The sequence below is a fragment of the Sinohyriopsis cumingii genome, chromosome 3 (assembly GCF_028554795.1).
Source record: "Sinohyriopsis cumingii isolate HCF-2022 chromosome 3, ASM2855479v2, whole genome shotgun sequence".
Taxonomy (NCBI): Eukaryota; Metazoa; Mollusca; class Bivalvia; order Unionida; family Unionidae; genus Sinohyriopsis; species Sinohyriopsis cumingii.
Genome location: NC_142963.1, coordinates 5695465 through 5711673, shown reverse-complemented (window position 1 = coordinate 5711673; position 16209 = coordinate 5695465). Strand labels below are relative to the sequence as shown.

General features: G+C 36.1%; 1 protein-coding gene across 4 annotated transcripts in view; it reads left to right on the top strand.

The window, feature by feature from the left end:
• Positions 1–16209, top strand: part of LOC149802414 (zinc finger SWIM domain-containing protein 8-like) — a 107928-nt gene that overhangs the window by 30528 nt on the left and 61191 nt on the right. For all 4 annotated transcript variants that reach the window (XM_089951615.1, XM_089951614.1, XM_089951617.1 and 1 more), the window contains exons 7-11: positions 2183–2303; positions 3220–3415; positions 6579–7634; positions 11063–11204; positions 14521–14696. In XM_089951615.1, the coding sequence (XP_089807741.1) occupies positions 2183–2303; positions 3220–3415; positions 6579–7634; positions 11063–11204; positions 14521–14696 (1691 nt within the window). The remainder of the gene's footprint in view (positions 1–2182; positions 2304–3219; positions 3416–6578; positions 7635–11062; positions 11205–14520; positions 14697–16209) is intronic.

The following is a 16209-nucleotide window of genomic DNA, read 5'->3' as shown; positions in this document are numbered from 1 at the left end:
GTAATTGAACCAATCAGAAATCATGTTAGCAGAGATGATAATTTTCCAGAGATTTCCAGATTTCTGCTATTTTGTTGATAAGATAGTTCATTCTTGAGTTGTGACAGTTTATGGAGAAACTGAAAATGGGCATGCAGGCAGGCAATGCTGTGAAATCAGAATTTGGTTATTGAGGCCATATATATGACAATACCATTACACTCATTGAACTATGTCAGTTGACACTGATTAAGGATGCCTGTTACTTATTTTTGCCCATCCCTTGCATCATAGAGGCATGTATCCAGCAACTGGTTTTGACTACAATAGCCATTACAAATTAAAAAAAGCAATTGGGACATCTTATCCGTTTTCTTTCTTCATGAAAAGCTTTGTGACTAAGCAGGAAATGCTCTGGCAGATTTCACTATATAGTGGTCTATTGGTTGCTGTGTTTAGACTATTTATTTTCCTACAATACCCTAATCAGAATATGGCAAGGCTCAGGATCGTCTAGAAATAATTGTACACCCTCTATGTTCAATAATATTTCTTTGTTGAAAGGTTGAGAATAAACTTGGCATGGTATCAAACTTGTAATATTTGATGAAAAATATCAAACAAATTCAAGAAAAAGATGGAGATAACTTGCACTTCTGTTTTATTAACATTTTAACTAAAAGAAAAATGTATATTCTGGTGATTCTGGTAAGCATGTGCTTCCAGACACTTGGTAGGACCTTGATGTACCAGCAGTGAATGATTGATAAAGGTGAAGTTTCATAAAGAGTTGATATGGAATGACAGATAATGGATTTCTTTACCCCAGTGTTATGCAAAGATTGTGAAAGCAATAAAAATACCTGCAAATATAATGACTCTGGTGAACAAGCTGGTAAAACTCACAAATACCAAAAGTCAAACAGAAAGTTAAACTTTGGTTGAAGAATTTAAATCCACAGTGGCAAGACAAAAGAAGAAAAACACTTTTTAAACTCTCAAGAAATTGCTTAAACCTGTAACTTCACAAAGACTGATTACTAAAGTTGGAGGAGCACAAAATGGTATACATTGACTTCTCCCATGCCATTAAATTAGGAGGCAGCAGAGATGAAAGTCCTAAAGAGATGATGAGTATTTATTTGGTTTTTCATGCAAATAACATGTAAAACAGACATTGTATCTCATTTTAAGTTGAGATTGGCCCACTTTTTCAAATGAAAGGTGCCAATATTTTGGCATACCTTGCAGAAACACTGAATGCAATGCTTGACACTGAAATTCTGTTCTCAAGCTGATGATATAAAAATACCTGAGGTGGACAGTTTGTGTGGGCATTGCTTCAAAAAATGGTGGACATTTTGATCAGTGGTGAAACGAGAACTACTACACTGTCATAATTTTTCAGAAAGTCATCATTCAAGGAAAGACTTTGTACAACTTTTGTGACAGCCTTATAAAATATTGTGGCAAAGGACTTGTGTCTATGATATAGCATGCCAAAGAAATGCATTTAAATCAAATTTTTATGTTGAGAAACAAAAATCTAAGAACACTGTCAACTGATTGGTTAAAGTGAAACTTTTTTATGAACATTTTGTACATCTTCAGTGAAATTAGACATGTAAATATAACCGAGTGAAGAAGTCAAAATGCAGTTTTTGGAAGAAATTAACTGGTAAATGTATTTTTAGTCTTTCCATAATTTTACATGTTTTATTATAATTTGGGCAGAATGAAAGGAGAGATGAGGTTGTATTGTGCAAATTGGATATAGAACACATATCTACATGCCTCATTGAACCTTATCCAGACTGCATACCCTGTCATTGTCCAGTGACAGTGGAACACAATCTTGTTAGTTATATTGATGTCTACTCTGTAAGATGGGAGCTTTCTGATATGAACACAACTGAAGAAACTTTTAATGATGGACCACCCAAAAACTCTTGGCTTTCATTTAAAAAAATTTGACAACAATATTTTAAGGTTTTTGTTATTTATTTTTTTAATAGTTTTATCAGTCATTTTATATTCATTAGACCTCTTGTACAAAGTGATTCAGTTGTGTACATCATGGCATATTTGCATATGCAACATAGTGTTCCATATCATTATTGAAATTCCTGCCAGAATTTTTTTAAATAACTTAGTGTTTTTATTTTTTTTAAATTTAGGTTTTTAAAAATATTTTTTGTTCCAGATCCAACTGCTGGTCCATCGGCAAGTGAGCAAACTTCCTGGTGTCTTGATGAAGCAACTTTGCATGAAAATGTGAAGAAAACTTTGGTCAAGTTTTGTGTACCAACTCCTATTGTATTCAGGTAATATATTGTGAATGTACATTCCAACTACCCCAAGTGGCCGAGTGGTCTAAAGCGCTCTCTGTTATGGATCATTGCCATCTCACCTCTGTCTGCGTGGGTTCGAGTCTCGGATTCGGCCAATGTGGGTATGTGAGAAAGCTTGTTTGTAGCTTCTTGTGGGTTGGTGGTTCTTTCCGGGGTTTGCCCGGATTCCTCCTCCACCATTAATACTGGCTGCCATGTATAGCCTATCGTGTGCTGAAAAATGGCGTTAAACCCCACAACAACAACAACAACATTCCAACTATCATTTATTTGTTAGTCTGTACCAGAAATAAAAGTTTCTGTGGGCATGGGGTTGTAGAAGGTACATTTTTTTTGCACGGACTACTGACAGTGAACAGCAACAATATCATAACAGTGTCTTCCATCCCTTTCCCATTAATGCTGTTAAATCTCGATTATTCATGTTTACAGCTGATTGCAGGAATCACATTTGTATAACAATTTGTCTTTTATCAAAAGTGGTCTGAGAAAGTGGACTTATTTAACATAATGTGAAAGAAATGTAGCAGCAAGGAACATCTGTTATGCAGTGCAGAGAATAGATTACCTTTTTACCTTGATCTTGATAATGGCAAATTACACAAAAGAGTGAAAAAAAGTATTTAAATTTATATAGTGCACTGAATTGTTGCTCGGAAGGTTCTTTGGAATGTTGAATTATAGTCAAATTAAAAGAAAGTAGTGTGCATTACATTTATTTAATTCTTGTTAGTAAGTGAGATTTGATGTAACCTGTCTTTTCTTTTTGGCCTGTTTTAAAAATGTTACATCTAGCTAGCAAATCTTCCACTTTTTGATAAGAATTCAAGTTTTAGTCAGATTTGTGTTATTGCTACTGATGTGTTACAAACTTAATATTATTTTTCAGTGATGTAAATTACCTGTCAGCTACAGCTCCCCCTGCTGCTGCAGAATGGCAAAGCTTGCTGCGACCTCTTCGTGGTCGTGAACCAGAGGGTATGTGGAATTTACTCTCCATAGTGAGGGAAATGTTCAGAAGGAATGACAGCAATGCCATTCCACTGCTGGAAATCATTACAGATGAGGTCCTTCAAGGTGAACAGGTATGGTACTCCATTTTTTTAAAGAAAACAAAAATAATAAATTTAAAAAAACCAAATAAACAGTGAATATTTGTCTACTGCCTATGGTGGTTAGGTTACCAAAAATGTGCTGTGATGAAATCTTGAAGACAGCTAAGTTATTGGGCAAGCATGTCAGGTATACAGTTGTGAAATTTTATGACAGCTATAAAGTTATTGAGAGACATGGCAAGTAGAAGTAGACAGTCTTCTTGCAGCTCTAAAGTTATTGGGAGATATGGCAAGTAGACAGTCTTGTGACAGCTGTAGAGATATTGGGAGACAAGGCAAGTAGACAATCTTGTGACAGCTGTAGAGTTATTGGGAGACAAGGCAAGTAGACAGACTTGTGACAGCTGTAGAGTTATTGGGAGACAAGGCAAGTAGACAATCTTGTGACAGCTGTAGAGTTATTGGGAGACAAGGCAAGTAGACAATCTTGTGACAACTGTAGAGTTATTGGGAGACAAGGCAAGTGGACAGTCTTGTGGCAGCTGCAAAGTTATTGGGAGACAAGGCAAGTAGACAATCTTGAGACAGCTGTAGAGTTATTGGGAGACAAGGCAAGTGGACAGTCTTGTGGCAGCTGCAAAGTTATTGTGCAGACATGGCAAGTAACCAAGCATCATGCTCTATCTTAAAGGACACCAGCATTAAATGCAGGAAAGGGACCAGAATTTATTAGCAACCTTGAAATTGGTAAAATTTTGACTGATACATGAGGTGCCAACATATGGAGAAACTCAAGTGTACCATTGGCCATTCATGAACCTCAGCTTCTATTAAGATATAAAGCAGAAAGAAAAGCAGATATACAATATAAACCTGTGACCTTGGTCTTGAAGATATGACCCCTAATGTGGAATGCAACACATTTTTAGTGACAGTATACAAGAATACCAAATTTCATATGTTTATCTTACATCGGCATGACCCTAACCTTGAGGGTAGGATCCCAAATGAGTTACATAAAGCAGTTTTCTATAATAAGATACTGTATAAGTATATCATGTTTCATCCCTCAACTTACTATAAAGGTAAATGGTTGAAAGGAAAATGTGAGGTGAATATAAGATATTGACCCATGAACTTGACCTTAAGACAGTACCCACAGTGGTATGCAGTACACCTGCCAACGATGATATATGACGGAAACCAAGTCAACCAGTTAACTAGCCAGTTATAGAGTGGAAGGGAAAGTGACAGAAAACTTTAAATATTGAACTTTGATCATGACCTCAAGATGGCACCACAGGCGTGCTTGTGTCAAACACGTGATGATGTGTAAATATTCCAAGTTTAATCCCTTTATCTCATATGGCTTTAAAATTATTGAGTGGAAAAAAAGTGTAACTGAAAGGCAGAATGATATGCCGATGCTATGTGCTTCACTTTTTGCATGAAGGTGGAGGGGAAAAAAAGAAAACAAATTAGGTTTTGTCAGTATGTTATCCTAATCATTGTGGACATAAATTATTGCAGATACCAATGTATGTTATTGTTCATATTGACCCAGAAACAAAGATTTGCAATTTTGAAGGACTTCAGAGCTGCAAGACAGGAAAAAAAACCCCGACCAACCGACCCTGTTTTTCATTGCCAACCCTAGCACTTTTTCCCCCCATTAAAAAAAAATTTTAATTTAAAAAAAAAATCAATTACCAAAATTGATTTGTGCATCTAATTAATTTCTGTTTTAGCACAGTACTTTTGAAGTGGTTAGTACATTGTATATACTAATCATTATAATGCATATAATGTTTAAAAAAAAAAGTAAAAAATATCCTACCTATCTTCCTAATTTTGAAACCAGTGCATTAAGAAATACACATTTTTGGGGACCTGAAAATGATATACAGTCCTATAAAAAAATTCTTTGTTACAATTGTCTTATGGGAACCCCTACAGTTATTTAGCTCTAATCTCCTTTTTTAGCAATGAATTTAAAATACTGACATGTCTTGACTGTTGGTCTTTTTGGTCAAAATAAGTAGATCTGACAACCATCATAGTGACTGCAGATAAGTAAAAATGTAATGAAAACAGTCTAGAAAATTGCTTCATTTCTCTTTAGAATTCTACACAAAAAAGCCAAGAAAACCAAATGATTTCATAGAGTTTTAAATATTGTCCCACTGGACTGTATAGCTGATCTGATTATATCTCCCTGTTCAGTTACAGAGAAGAAAAGAAATGACTGATGTGTGTAAAGTTTATTGCTTTCTTGTAGTTAATAAATATGCTTATCATGCTTTAATTTCAAGGCTTTTTTTGTTAGCTGTTTCATTTATTTTGAGCATTGCTTCCTGACAATTGGTTAGTAGAAGTGACAGTTTTAGGGGCATATCATTTCACCGTATCAGTACTGTATAAATTAATGAAAACTTATTAATTTAAATTGATTTAAATTTAGATTAGTGCCAAGTTTGTCAGTTATTATATCTAGTTTAAATTTTTGTTGTTGTTGTTGTTGTTGTGGGGTTTAACGCCATTTTTCAGCACGATGGGCTATACATGGCGGCCAGTATTAATGGTGGAGGAAGAACCCGGAAAACCCCGGAAAGAACCACCGACCCACGAGAAGCTACTGGCAAGCTTTCTCACATGCCCACATTGGCTGAATCTTAGACTCGAATCGCCGCAGACAGAGGTGAGATGGCAGTGATCCGTAACGAAGAGCGCTTTAGACCACTTGGCCACTCGGGGCCCCTAGTTTAAATTAATATCTAATGTCATTTTTGCACCAGTGAAATAAGGGATGCACACCAAGACACATTTGCTCGGCTTTCAGTCAGTAATTGAGGAGTGACAAGATAAATGGAGATTAAATGAAGTGCACTGTTCTGTGTATGAAAACTGACATACTCTTTGCTAAATATTTCTTAAAATATTCAAAAACTAAAATATTAATAATATTTTAGATTTAGAATTTTCAAGTGTTATTTCACGGAAAAGTCTGTCTTTTTCATGCTATGACATACAGGGCACATTCAGTAATCTGGTAATTGTTTTCGTGCTCATTTATTACAAAATTACTTTAGTTGTTAGCTTATGGTTTACAATGCTCATAATGATAGTATGTATCTGTTGACAACCGACCAGTGGCAAAGAGCCTTTTTTAGCTGATTCAAATGTTTATTTTCAGATCCTTATATGGTGGTTCACAACCAAGGTGGCATCCAATAATAACAACATATTAAGCAACCGCAATAGCAGTAATACTAGTGCCAATGCTACACAGCATGCAGCCTCGAGCTTATGTGATGAGATTGTAATACTTTGGAGATTAGCAGCACTTAATCCTAAATTATCCCCCATACAGAGAGAGGACCTGTGTTCTAAATTCAAGGAATGGCACATCTCCACGGTTGAAAAGGTCCGTCGTGCTAGGAATTCAAATAATTCAGGAAATGGTATCAAGAAAAATGACATTGAAAATTTTGCTGGATTCAAACCAGGAATTGAGGCCTGTTACCTTAGTTGGAATGAATACCCAATCCCAGGAATTACGTACTCCGATAAACAGACACTCTGCTTAAGATATCGATTTAATCGACACAGTGATATTGAAGCTAAGAAACCATCACGCATACAACCTGTCACAATTTGTTCAGAAAATCTCATTAGTACTGATGACAAGACCACACTTGCTCAAGCAGCAAACATGCTTCAGGAACATCATACGTCTCAGGACATCAAGGGTAAACGTCATGTACATTCTAGTCGTCTTGATGCAAATAATGATGGAGCCATCAGCTCAGGAAGTGAGGGATTTTGCGAACCTGAAAGAGGTAGTTCCTTATTTCGAGATTCAGACTCAGGGTCAGAAATGAAAGACACTAACTCGAGAAGTAATTCCCTAGAGGATCAAGATTTAAGTCACTACTCAAGCAATGCTTCATACTCCGCTGAAAACTTCAAGACAAAGTTAAACACTAGTGATCCATTTTCAGATCATACATTTGATGTTGATAGCTTCATGGAATTAGATAGTCAGAATAAAGATGGACCAGGGGAGGCAAGCCAGTCAGTGTCTGTATCTGCTGCTGCAATTGAGCACTCATCAGAATCAGACGAATATCAGATGTACTTCTTTGATTCCAAATCTAAACAACAGGAAACTGAAAACAAAAAGAAACGTGACAAAAATGAGGAGCCAAACTATTTTTCAGGGTTGAAACAGTTGGAAAATAAACAAGAGGTAAGTAACCAAATCTTACTGTCATTGTGATAATAAATTGATGCCTTTTGAAAATGCTAATTTTTCTTCAAGTTTTAGCAAACTTCATGAATTTTTGATAAGCTTTTCTGGCATGGTTGTATCAGACATTAATGGACATTGTTTTCTCAATCAAATACATTATCTGATCATATTAGTGTTGGCATTTGCATCTTGAATCTAGCCCTCCCTGACATAAAAAAACAATTCCTATCAATACACAAATTCTCCACCATCTAAGGTGATGAGAGTTTGTGGATATCTAGCACTTGTGGTAAGGAGGAAGCCTATCAGTTTTAGGCTACAGTGTGAAAGGTCATCATTGTGACTGAAACAAGAAAAATTATTTCCTAAAAATAACACTAGTTTTGTATTGCAGACTTGGACTAAACATTGTGGATCTTTTCCACTTTAGGGTAAGGAAGAAATTTATCAACAGTGAGGTATAAAATTAAAGGTTAAGATCACTGAGATGGCAAGAAGAAAAACTGTTTATGCAAAGTAACATTAGTTCTACATCACAGACCTGGACCAAACTGTGTAGATGGCTTGCATCTGGGCTAAGGAAGAAATTGTCTGAGGAGGACTTAAAAGCTGTTAAAATAAATCAATACCGAGAGACTACCAAATGAAACACAAAATGGGGCATTGGTATTTTCGATGGTAATTTTGTAATTTATTTTTGTTTGCTTATTTAAAAAACGTGTGTGGATGTTGGTGGTATGGTGAATATGACCACTTACACAAAAATAAAAACAAATATTTATGAGACTATTATTCAAAGACAAAATACAGTTTTTAAATGGCAAATCTACCATCTCCACCAATGTGACTTAACACCATTGAAAAATATATACAATAATCCATAAAGGTGATTGTTTTGTTAATTTAAATTATTTTGAATGTGTAGTCATTAATTCCTTCCAGCAGTCCAGTACTCAGCTATGCAACCAAACAGAACATATGGCCGGTTTTGTGAGCAACTCTACATTTAACAACTGCACATTTAATTTCACATAGACAACTGAACGGGTCTTGTTAAGTATTAACGCTCATAAAAAAGATATAAAATGGTATTCCTGTATAGGATATACTAAAATAAAAAAAGAATGTTATTTTTAATATGAAAAAAGTGCTGACACCATGGGTAACCATTGCCTAAGATGTAAAGTATGAAGTTGCCAAAAAATATAACTGACAGTAGTTACATTTCATTTGATATTAGATCACTTAATGGGTCTTCACAAGTATTAACACTGTTGAGAATGATGTAAAATGTTATTTCTGTATACAGTTTATTTAATTGTTACCTTTATGTTAGTAAGGGATAGCATCATCTTGTTCATATGTCCATGTTGTTGTTGATAAAATCCAATATGATTTAAGGTTTGATTGGAAATTTAATCTAGCACACTTGTTCATTCTGTATCAGCCGTTATTATGTAAGGTCATGGTCATCTGACTTAGCAGATGGGACTGACTAAAATTGAAGAAGACTTTATTTACTTTGTGAGTGATTAGGTGAAATTTACACATCGATAAATACCCAACCATGAAAATTTAATCCTATATTGTAGTCACATGTCACTAAATAATTCACTACGATATTCATTGTTGGCAGCAGCACATGGATCTATAATTGTCATTTACATGGCACATGTATATATACTTCAGTTGGCCTTGATTTTGGTTTGTGTGAGAAACTTGTGAAGGATAGCTGATGCTACCAAGGGGATAAGGCAATTTATGTTGAAATAAAAACATGAAAAAAACATTTTAAATAATATTCACATCTTTGCAGCCAGATATCTAGTTTCAACGGCTTTCAAGAATGCCTAACATGCTTCTGGGTGGGGTCTGCAATGTTTGCTGATGGAACTCCTATTTTGTTATCAAAATAGGAGTCATGGACTCCTAGTTTTAAAGTCCTAGACAGACCTCAAAGTACACTCTGTTGAAATAAAATGTTCATCAAGGCTGAAAGCTGGCAGCCTGACTTTCACCAGGAAAATCTTATCACAGATGTTTGCATACATTTTAACATGTGCAAGCAAGGGAGAATGTAAACTGCAAGCATCATGATGTAAGAGCTCATGAGTGTCTATTACAATGCTGCCTGGTCCTTCTCTAGAAACTTCATAGTGGGACCCTTTAACATCTTGTAAGGACCCTATACAATTGAAATGTTTAAGCCCACAGGACTCCATAAATTATCACGCTAATGGAAGCCCTGAAGAATCACTGCATATGCATATTAATGAGGTGCTCTTACATCTGATTTACTTGTGGGATTCATGCTTATAGTCAAGCTGGCTGAACTTGGTACCACTCTGGAGACCATATTTCTGCTCTGATTTTGATCAAGTTAAGAAAATAAGCTTATATTTTCAAGAACTCGCATGAATTTGATGGTGAGTGAGATCAATGCATATTAGTGAAGTGATCTTGCATCATCAGATTGGCTGTGTTTTGACACCAATTTGATAATCTGATTTTGATCAAACTTGGAATATGAGCTTATATTATCAAGATTTCAGATGTGTTTAATGATGAGTGAAATCGTCTATATATATATATATATATATATATTAATGAGGTGATCTGTCATCATATTGGCTGAGCTGGTTAACACTCTAGGAACTCCTTTTCACATCAGATTTTGATCTAAGTTGTTAAATAGTAATGTAAGATCAAGATGTTGGAAGAATTTTATTATGATCAGGATCTACATGTCGTTGAAATAAGGCCAAAAGAATATGTATGTTCGGCCTGCTGAACATCCCTGTTGTTTGTTACTGATGCTAGCACTTTTTCCCATCAGGGTAAAATAAAAAATAAAAAACATCCCCAAAATTAATTTTTGCATCTAATTGAGCCTGTTTATAAAACTTATCTACCTACCCTAATTTCAAAGCCAGTGCAGTAGGAAACAAACATTTTGTTTTGGCCTAATCATTTGTCTGATCAGTTGATCTTCTTGCCACTAAGAGATAGAAAATTCTGCTCAAATTTGGTAATAAGCTTACAACATCATAAAGTTCTTAGGTGTTGTAACAAGAGCTGCCCATATTAATGATGTGATCTTTCATCTGATTGGCTGAACTTGTTACTTCTCTGTAAGTTAATCTTCTTGTCCAATGTTGGTAAAACTTGGTAAATAACATCAAGATTTTGGAGGAGTCCAGTTGTAACTAAAGCTACATATATTAATGTGCCTTTATCTTAGGAAATACTTTCTTTTAGTCTGTAGTATAATAACTTAAATAAGCATGATTTTAAGGGTCGGGAGATGGATTATGTTGGGTTATGTTCTGCCAGTATTACAGATGCCTGTTCAGTGAAATGAGCAGCTATTAGGTGGAAGTACTGAGGTAAGATAAGTCTGCTCAGGTCTCTTGTTTCTCCCACAGATCCTGTTTTCCCGTGCAGAAGCCCTGCATGCCCATGGTCATACAAGAGAAGCTTGTAAACTGGCTGAACAGCTTGCAAAGGAAATGCTGGCCAGTCCTCCTGATCTCCTGTCCGAGTCAGCCAATGTGCCCAATGTAAAAAGTGAGTTGTGCTGAGTGTAAGGTATATTCAGTGCTGAATAGGACTTTGGTAAATATGTTAAATTTGGATCTAATACAGTTTCATTTTTAAGTTTTCATTTCCTTGCTTTGCATAAATGAAGAATAGCAGTTTGTAAAGTGAAATCCAGGATTAGAATTAAAGCCAATGGTTTATGCAAGAATTATGTTTTCCAACTCTCTTTGTCCAGTTTCCATAAATAAAGTTAATGAGGCATTAAACATTGAGTTGGGTTATTTAAATAACATGTCAGAATGTATTGACATCATTTTTGTCTTTATAACTGAGGTAACAAACTAACCATCGTTATTTTGGGAAAATGGCAGGCACTTGATTCAACTTCATCCATGTCACATTTCTTGTAGATGCAAATAATTTTCTACCATTCATGATATTGTGGTCAGACTTGGTCAGCGATTTTATTTACTTTATTTAAATCTTTAGTAAGGTTTCAGAATTTTTGTCAAATACAATACCCGATCACATTAACATTAGGATTACTGTCTGCCAATTCCAAATCACATAGGTAAAAGGTAAGAACTCTTGCAGGTTGCCTCCCCATTTCTATTTTTGCTAGGTGGCTGCCATTATGCCCATATGGAACCAGTTCTCAATATTTGTCTGATGCTTCAGAAATGACCTTGAGGAATCCAATCTTTCATATATTTAAATTTAACCATCAGCTTCTTGATTTTATTGTTACTAAGTCAGAATGATGCTTTATATTCTGCATTATTACGGAGACAATAGCAGCATGTAAGACGTATACATTGGTTCAAAGTATTGGAGCATATACACAAGACTTGTCTTCTGTGTGCTAAGTGCTCATCAACACAAACGTGCAGTGTGTGTTCTCTTGTTGGTGTGTATGTGATTAAGATTTTTAATGTAGCTTTAACAATTTTTCAGTCACATTTTTTGCTACGATGTCTGCAGTGTGGCAGTTTATAGTGATGTCTAGCCCTGGGGCATCATGCCGCAGACATGCAGCATGTCCCACCCAGTCGCATTATCCTGACACCAGGCCGACCAGTCCTAACACTAACCTCTCAATGCTGAGCTACTTGCGAGGCAGCTGTTAGTACCATTTTTGTAAGTCTTTGGTATGACTCAGCCGGAGTTCGAACCCATAACCTCCCGATTCCGAGTTGCACACTATCCACTAGGTCACTGGAGCGGTCTCTTGTTGGAAACTACATGATCTAGCATTTTCTAAAACAATACAACTCGAGGGTTGCTCTCCTTTTTCTCACCACCAGAAATTCTCAGCATATGTACCATGTCTGAATCACTGATTAGTCACATAGGGTATGTCAAAATGTCCACCTCACCTCCCACCCCCATGAATATCAGAAAGCAATAATGCACCAGAGAAACAAAGGGTGATTCCAGTCAAGCGTTTGGAATCGCATGTTTGCATTGATTCATAAAGTTTTGTCATGAAGATTGTCAATGAGTGGAAATGATAATTTGTATTGGAATCCTACTGGGGATAAACCTATTACCTTGCCCATGAGGCGCAGGGTTCACATTCAGACATCACACTGCCATTAGGTTTGAGGTTTAGAATTATTGTGAATCCATCCATGCATGAAAAAATTAAAGTTCGTTTTGAAGATATTGATATTGACTTGTATGCATTGCTGTTTGAACCAACTGAATGGCAATGAGACTTTTATGGCTGATAGGCCAGATGGCCTGCTGAACCAAGCAGTTCAGGAAGGTTTTCAATTTGAACTATACTGCAAGCCAAACCAGCTTGACTAGTAAGGCAGATATTGCATTTCATACTCTTTCCTGACTGCTGGGCCATGTTCTGTTATAGAGGAAAAGAGGTTTTTTTTATCATGGACTGGTGAGCTAGCTGTCCATCTTTGTATGCTGATAACAACAGTATCTTGTGCAGAAAAGACCACACAGATCGTTTGTTGTACAGACCAAATAGAAGAGGAGAGAAAGCAGGCATCACCATAGTTGCTTCTCCACTTTTCAGCTTCCATATCTGCATGACCCTTTTCTTGGTACATTTAAGAGACAATTCTCAATGACAACAATGTAACTGTGGCCAAGCTTGCTAGAGGAGGTTGTATGCTCATACATTTCACAAGCCTCGAGCAACCCATCAATGACTTATGGTCCCTTCCACCTGCTATCAACTCACCATGGGTGCCCGACTCCTTTTTTGCTTGACTTGGATTAACTTATGTCTAGAAAACAAATGGGCAATCCAAATTGTGTCAACAGGTCTGTGGATTTGAATAATGTAACCCCATCTAGGAAAACAAGACATAACTCCACAAGTGGTTAAGCATACTCTGAACTCACTCAGAATCAGGTATGACTAATGAAAATTTGTACTCATGAAATACAGGTCATTCTACAAGCCTGATCTTTCCGTGTAATGTCTCAATTAGAGACAAAGTGGAATCAGTTGGATGGCATGACCAGACTAATTTCTGCAACTTCTGCCTGAACAATATGGTTTTGCAAAGGAGAGAACTGAAACTCGTTGGGTCAGTGGTAGTTTCCTTAACAGTGAATATTACCTGATTATAGAAAGTGCAAACCAGCAGGAATTGCCACTTTTGATATTATTACAATAACCAAGTGCAAAATAACATGGGATTTCTATCATACATGCACTTACAATTGTCTATGGTTGTGCTAAACTAAGGTTATTACAAATTCATCTTTTCAGTAGAGCAATCATGCTCCTACTGGGTGGCGTAGGTAGACATACAATGCTCATGATTTCCTCCACTTATCATTTCTACTAATGTTAATATGAACAGGTAATATATTTTGACAGAATGCAAATGTTTTAGTAAATTATCTTTCTCCAATAATACCTGATCACATTACTAAATATCACACCCTCCCTTCCCCACAATTCAATTATCCTATGATAGACTCACTAAGATGAAAACTGGTTGCATATGGATATAATGGTAGCCACCTAGCACATAGAAAGAAATGGTAACCTGTGTGAAAAAAAGGAGAAAAGTGTTAGGAGCTGATGTTGGAACTTGTGATGGTGAGCCATCAAATTAGTACTACAGTTGTCCAACCTTGTAAGACCACTATTCAGTAGCTAGATTATTAGCCATATAAAAGAGGTGGCCTTGGTATTGGAAGCTTTCTTGTGTATAATTGATTCCATTCCAGGAAACTTAATCATTGTGTTTCATATAACAAATTTGCTATATATACTTGGAGAGAGGTATACCTCGTTATTATTATTTAGGTTTCTTGTTTATCATTATAATTTACATGCAATTTATATTGTGCACTCTAACAGGCAAGAAGAAGAAGGTGTTGACTAACATCAGCTTGCTTGCCAGCACCACTCTGTCTAAGGCTGCATTTCTGTGTGGTGTGCTTCAGGAGGAACCAGACTCCTGCCATTTAGCTTTCCAGATTGGAATGTTTGGTTTAGAACTTCCAAGACCTCCTGCATATTGCAAGGCTTTAGAGGTAGAGATCTGATATGATTAGAGTTCAATTTTCTGTTCTAGTATTACCTCCAAGGGCATATAAGTCAGTCATTAAAGTTATTGTTGGAATGTCAGATGGAGTGAAGTGGCAAAAAATGCAATAAATTGAACATCAATAGCCTTATCTTGATTTAATCCTCTCTGACCCTCCGTCTTTGTCTGTACACCCGAAGGTCGATCTGTTCAGAGATGCTTCTTAGTAAGATTGTGCAGAATCTACTCTGTGTAGACAAAAGCCTGTGTTAGCATAATAAAGCAAAAATTACTTCAGAGACACAAATAAAGTTTTAAAAGCATATTTATTTTCATATGTTCATGACTATATTATATTTTAAGGCATTTGCAGCAATTTTTCTAGTTTTTGAGCATTGCTTTTTTCGACTTGGACTTTTGTTTTAAAAATAACTGTTAGCTCGATTAAGTAAATACCGCTTGAGTTATCAAATGAAGGGTTGACCCATTTGGAGATGATGATTTTATGCAGTAAATCAATTCACTGGATAATTTATTTTAATCAATAAGGGATTTAGGTGTCGTCCTTCCAGTGGGTGATACCAGAGCCAGTAGCGTATCAAAAAGTGCACATTTTGCTGCCATAAGAATGGGGTGCCATTTATCAAACTATATTTTGTTACCATGGATCTTTGGAAATATGGGACTTGACTAATGACTTGATTATTTATATTCATGTCAGCTCATTTGTACTTGGTACAAACTTATTTCTGTTCTGTGGATTTTTCTCCAGAGGTCTCGGAAACACTTAATCACACGTATTTGGACACAATTTTTTTTACCTGGGACGCAGAAAATCACTTATACAGGAGTCCTCCATATGCACCCTTTTGCCAGATGGCAAATTCAAGGGCTTGCCAGTCCTGCTTCAACCATCTGTTGAGTGGGAAAATGTGTTGATCAAATGATCATTTTAGTTGTGCTAATATTTACAATAAGAAAATTCATTGGCTGAAAGACACTCAGATGTACATGTAGTCATTGTAAGAGTACATCTGGAGAACATGACCCAATAGCTTGGTGGCAAGTTCAAAGGCTTGACTAGCTGCAGAGTGGTGGGAAAATGTACTAATATTTACAATGACTGAATACAGAGGCAGAGAGACCCAGTGATGTACTTTTGTAAGAGTACATCAAATGAACAACTTTACCTTTCATTATTGTGTTCGTTTCCAAGTGTAGCCAAATAAGCAGTGCATGTGATCTTGAAATCAAGACATGTTGAGAGTTAGACAAAATGCTCTTTGCAAATTTGGATAAGTATTTTGGGGCAAATTGGCGAGGATTGTAATGGGATTAAACATAGTACTAGAAGTGGCTAAAACTGATATTTCACATGGAACACTGTGTGTGATGCTTAGCTTAGTGCATGGAGTAAGACATTTCCTTGGCCTGTCATAATTCACTTTCACTTTAATGGGCAAACAAGAGTTATATATCAGTGTTGTAAAGAAGTTAGAAAATTAAACTCATTGGTAACC